At 35.3% G+C, this 6000-nt stretch overlaps 1 protein-coding gene across 1 annotated transcript in view; it reads left to right on the top strand.

The window, feature by feature from the left end:
• Window positions 1–1986: 1986 nt before the first annotated feature.
• LOC110026729 overlaps window positions 1987–6000 on the top strand; it is a 40726-nt gene continuing 36712 nt past the window's right edge. Inside the window, 1 exon segment of the mRNA XM_020727809.1 lies at window positions 1987–2376. Within this exon segment, the coding sequence (XP_020583468.1) occupies window positions 2329–2376 (48 nt within the window). The 5' untranslated portion in view covers window positions 1987–2328.

The following is a 6000-nucleotide window of genomic DNA, read 5'->3' as shown; positions in this document are numbered from 1 at the left end:
TAAAGGCTCATAAGTGTTAGATACTCATATGCTTCAAAGCGAGCAAAATAAAGGCAAGCACACAAAATGTAAGGAGGCATTTTAGACTTAGTTAAAGGAATATAGGATGGCTAAAAAAAGTTGAATTAATGGTCTGCATACGCCAAGCCTAAATTATTTCACTAGTTCAATTATATAGACCCACTAATGCCGAGGCAATATTTCCTTTGCTAAGTCAATAGTTATTTTGTTGATTGATGTTAAAATTAGTCAGTTTAAGATATTTCAGATGTGAAATGCTTATCCTAATTATTATTCCAAAATAAAGCCTTGATTAGTTATGAAAAATGAGGAAATACAGCTTGTATAAACTATAAGTGGTGGTTTAATGGCTACCATTGCCATTGATGATGTCTCAAATGCAGATTTTAACATACAACATCATAAAAAATGATGTCATTAGCATATTGGTGATGATAAATCAAAATTATGTGGGGCCAACTGGTAAGAATACTATTTATAAAAATTATCTTTTAAGAGAATTTGAAAGAATTAGACCATAAAAATTCACTATTTTTTTCTGGTTCAACTCCTCTCATCGAGGATAATATTTGAAAATAATGACTCACAATTAAGAAGGTGAAGCAAGCACATTATCTTTAAAAGGTTTGAACTTTCCAAAATAGATTGCATAAGTGCACATTGATCCGATCAAAGTATACTACAATGCTCCTATTTCATTAGGAAACAAAATAGGTCAATTTGGTTGTTTTCTAATTCTGATAACTGTCCATGCCTTTATGTGCGACCACTACCCATCCCTTCATGTGCAGGCATTGCAGAAAAAAAAAATTCTGATAAGCTTAGCAATTTCTACATATATTGGGCCACTTGGGCTCCAATTTGAATAATTTGGGCGTTCATGATTCAATACGTTGCTCCATATTGTATTAGGGTATTCATACCATTCTAAGTATTGTTATGTGTTTATTTAGTCAATTTAAGTGAAATTGGAACCAATTTAACATTTTTAGTTTTTATGAGATTCATGTTTTATGCTAAAAATTATATTTCATCGAATAAAGATTTTCTAGATCCTAATAAATGTTGTACTAAAAAAGTTTACACAATTTTTTTAATAAATTGTTCGCAATGCCCTGCACAAAATTAAATATAATCTCGCACAAAAAAATTCGTTTCTCTACAAGTCAATCTATATGCTAAAAAATTTAAAAATGTGCACAAACTTATAATTATCTGAATATATTTTTATTTAGAAAAATCTTAAAATAAAAAGACATTGAAAGCAAAACCAACAAATTGTTGTTAATCTTTTATTCTCTAAATTGTTACAGAGGATTTATATATTTGTCTTAGAATACTTGTACATTTAAATACTACTACTTTAATCTTTTTATTTATTTATAAACATTTTAATTTTTGAATTATATATATATATATATATATATATATAAAGAAAGAAAATGAGCTATATATTACTACTAGTACCCTCAAAATGAGCTAAATATTACGTCATGACTCCTAACGTAGAGCTACGTTCAGATTGGAATATCCGGCTGTGTTACAGGAGTATTCCATCAGCGTTATTTGTAAAAATGATGTGTTATTCGAGTATTATATGGTGTTATTTGATTATTTTACGGTGTTATTGGAATATTTCATCGCGTTAATAGAAATGGCGCTAAATTGTTATTGAAATATTCCCCTGTATTGCTTGATTTAGGGCTTTGTTATTCTAATAACATAGTGAAAATTGAAATATCACGAGAAATATGTTGAATAACACAGTTCCAAATGAAATAACACGATGAAATAATTAAATAACACGGTAAAATAATCGAATAACATCATATAATACTTAAATAATATATCATATTTACAAACAATACGGATGAAATATTTTCATAAAATAGTTGAATATTTTAATCCAAACTTAATATTTTTCCTTGTGAGAGGATGTGACAGAGGGGATGGGTCTTATACAACCAAGAGGCCGGGGTGTGACGGGTCCTGAGAGGCCTTGGCGACTTTTAGTAGCAATTACTCTTGTGGTGGAGAACCAATGGCGCGACGCGCCACAAAATCCATCGCTGACCAGAATCGTCACACTCAACTGGCTCCGGGGTTCCCTTTCATCGATATTATATCGGATAAGAATCTTCGGGAGTAGCGAGAACCACAATACCTTGCAGAAAATCCTTGCAAACGAATTTTTTTTGTCGATGCAGCTGCGTGATTGAGTTATCTTGGTTCGCGCGGAGTTTATAGAGGCATATCTTTCTTGCATCTGGGTTGTTGTTAGTAGTTTGATTTCCAAGTTCAGACAAGATGCTGCCCGTCTGCTCCGCCGCGCCTTGCTGTTCGTCGTCTCATCATGTGAGTTCTGCATTCTGTGTTTTGATCGATTGCCGAGCTTCAGTCATCCCCATGTTTACTTGGTTTCTTTCCGAATTTTGTTGATCTATTTGTTTACTTTGCTTTAAATTTGTCTATGGAGCATTTTGGTTTAATTTAGCTGAGCGTGAGTAATGTTGTTGTTCTTGACCTTTGATTTTTTAACTTTTTTATGAAAAGTGGTAAAACTGAGAAGGAAATTCTAAATTCACTTGGATATAATTATCTTTGGAATTCAAGAAAGGCTGTTCAGTAGCCTATGCAATAGTAGAAAATTCTGGTGGCGCATTGTGTGTTAGCCGCGCTTAGTTTGCAAGGAATTTTAGAAAAAATTGAAATTCATGCAATTTGTACTTGAAAAGAATTATTTCGTGAAAAACATACTAATTTCATTAGTGCATTGAGTTTATAGCATTTACAAATAAATCCCTAAACCTAAACTTCTCCTATTTACAAATAAGACCTTATATTAGATATAAATTCCAACACTTTCCCTCAAGATGGGCAAAAAGATATCCACTAAGCCCATCTTGCCACATAACCTAGACAAATCTAATGAGCTAAGTCTTTTGGTGAGGCAATCAACCACTTTCTCTCCAGTGACTATGTGACTTAGCTCTAGTAGTTTGTCATTTAGCTTTTCCTTGATGAAGAACCACATTTTTTATTCTATCATGTTCCATTGGGTTGTCAGCAATGCAGATCTCTGACTTGTTGTCGCAACCACAACTTCATTTGAGCTGCCCACCTTGAGCTTTACAAACAAGGCTCTCAACCACATCATCTCAGCAACTCCTAAGGCAATAACCCTATACTCTGCCTCTGTTGTTGACCTCGCCACTACAGACTATTTCTTGCTCTTTCAAGAGACCAAATTGCCCCCTACAAATATGCATTATGTAGATGTGGATCTCCTGTCATCCATACAACTTGCCCAATTAGAGTCTCAAAAGACTTTAATGCTTACATGTTCATTCTTCCTAAAAATCAACCCCTTCGCTGGTGCACTTTTTAGGTACCTTAGAATCTGATATACTCTATCCATGTGACTCTTCTTCAGATCATGCATGTAGCGACTCATCATACTGTAAATGATATGTCGGGATGAGTGTGACTCGCATTGATGAAATGCCTTACCAATCTCTGTTATCTCTCCCGATTAAATGACTCTTCTATCTCTAAACTCAACTTTTTCTTCTGATCAATTGATGAAACTGCCGGCTTGCATCCCAACATGTCTGTCTCAATGAACAAGTCTAGCATATCATCTAAGGTAGAACAATTCCCGCAGCTCCACGAGCCACTTAAATTTCGATAAAGTATCTAAGTTGTCTCATATTCTTCAACTTAAACTTTTTGCCCAAACTTGACTTCAACTGAGCAATCACTCCCACATTATCCCCAGTGACAATCATATCATCCACAGACACAAAAAGAATAGTAATGTGACCACTCTGTCTTCGAAAGAATACTGTGATTTGTTGATAGCCTATGTCTACCATTGCTTTCCTGAAACTGTCAAACCAAGCCTGAGAAGACTATTTCAAACAATACATTAATTTTTTCAATCTACATACATTGTCCATTGGTTGGTTTGTGTCAAAGCATAGATGTATCTCCATGTACACCTCCTCTAATAGATCGCTATGAAGAAACACACTCTTCACATTCAATTAATGTGACCTTCATGCACCATTCACAGATGAGACTCCTGATTGTGCTTATCTTTGCCATTGGTGCAAATTACTCATCACAATCGATGTCATACATCTGACATTACCCTTTCGCCACCAACCATACTTTGTAGCGATCAATCTTTTCTTCCGAGGTCTGTTTCACTGTGAAGATCCATTTGCACTTGACTATCTTTTTCCCTACTGGTAGCAATTCGAGTTCCCAAGTCCTGTTCTTATTGAGTGCACCAAGTTCCTCTAGCATTGCAACCTTCTGTTTTGGATCCTCCTTAACTGCCTGCCAACACTTGGGAATAAAGAAAGTATCCAAAGATGCAATTAATGCTCTATATAAAAGTGTTATGTTAGAGAGACAAAATGGGTAATGTCAGCTGAGGAACCGAAACGATCAGGTGTTTAACCCACATTATTGTGAGAGGTTCTCTTTAAAGTCATGGGAGTGGGAGGAGAAGAGAGAGAAATCATATCAACTGTGTAATCAAATTCAAAGATGGATGGTGTAGGTGTCTCAAGAGTTGGGGTAGACTAGAATAAGGGACTTTTTACAAGAGTGGCATGGTAGGTGTTGTTCCCTCATTCTGCCTTTTTCTCCTTGTATACACCCTCAGCTTCCCTTGCACTTGAGTCCCACCACCTTCGGACTATATTTCCTCATTTTCCGGCTCTTTCTCAGTCGATCATTCCCACACAAAAGGACAAGACATCATGTATCAATCTCTCACCATCACTACTCTCTCCCTCTTGCCTCATACCTCCAGTATCTGATGAGTCAACAAAGGGTGAGGCTACCTCCAAGGTGTAGTATGGTTCAAATTTTCTAAAGGTCACATCTATACGCACAAATAGTTTCTTCTCTATCGGGCTCAAACAAACACACTACTTCTAAGTGGCAGAATAACCCATGAAAATACGCTTCACAACTTTGGGATCTAGCTTTCATATTGATGGACTATTATCCTTCACAAAACATACATAACCAAATATCTTCAATGGAAGGATCCCACTATTATCTCCTTTCAATAATTCACAAAGAGATTCACTCCAATATTCTTGAGTGCATGCTGTTGATCATTTGAGAAGTTGCAAAAACAGTTTGCCGCCACAAGTGCTTTAGGCTAATTTATCGAGACCATCTTGCTTTTGGATACCTCTTGAAGGTGTCTATTCTTTAGCTCTGCTACGTCTTGTGTTAATGTTTTATAAATAAGTGGTTTGATGTTGTATCTCTTAAGCCGACAGATACTCCCCAAACTTTTTGTTGGTTTACTCTGTCTGGTTATTAAACCTCAATACATTCACTACTGTACTATATTGAATCTGAATCCCTGTGAAAGTCTTTAATGCAGGCAAGCATATCATTTTTATTTTTCATCAGATATAATCAAATAAACACAAGAAAAATAATTAATGCAAGTCACAAATATCAGTAGTCATTCAACTAAGTTGTAGAATAAGTCTCCATGCATTTGAGTGTATCAAATCAAAATACAAGAACTCTTATTACCAGATCCAAAATAAGAGCTCTTAGTGTGCTTACCCAACTCAGAGGCGTCACATACAAGTTTTTATTTATTTGTCTTTTCATGCAAAGAAAGATACAAACGACTCAATAGACTAAATGATGAGTGTCTCATGCACTTGTGATGTTCCTAGAGCCTCCTTCTTCAACACTCTCTACAATAAATGTCAAGGCTGAGTCCATCCCCTCTTTATCCAAGTATCAGAAACTATTATGTCATGTGCCAGCCCAAGTCTCCTATCAGTTCTCTTCTCCTGAAAGATCACCATAGGAATATCAAATAAAACAATACATTTTAGTTGAAGTATCATGACACTAATGGATAAAAGTTTCACTGGAAAGGAAAGAGCATACAAAACATTTAACATAGTCATAAAATTGATATGTCTCACT

Source organism: Phalaenopsis equestris, unplaced genomic scaffold (genome assembly GCF_001263595.1).
Source record: "Phalaenopsis equestris unplaced genomic scaffold, ASM126359v1 Scaffold000399, whole genome shotgun sequence".
NCBI classification, from domain to species: domain Eukaryota; kingdom Viridiplantae; phylum Streptophyta; class Magnoliopsida; order Asparagales; family Orchidaceae; genus Phalaenopsis; species Phalaenopsis equestris.
Note: the sequence above shows the minus strand (reverse complement) of the source record. Positions and strands in the feature narration are given on the sequence as shown.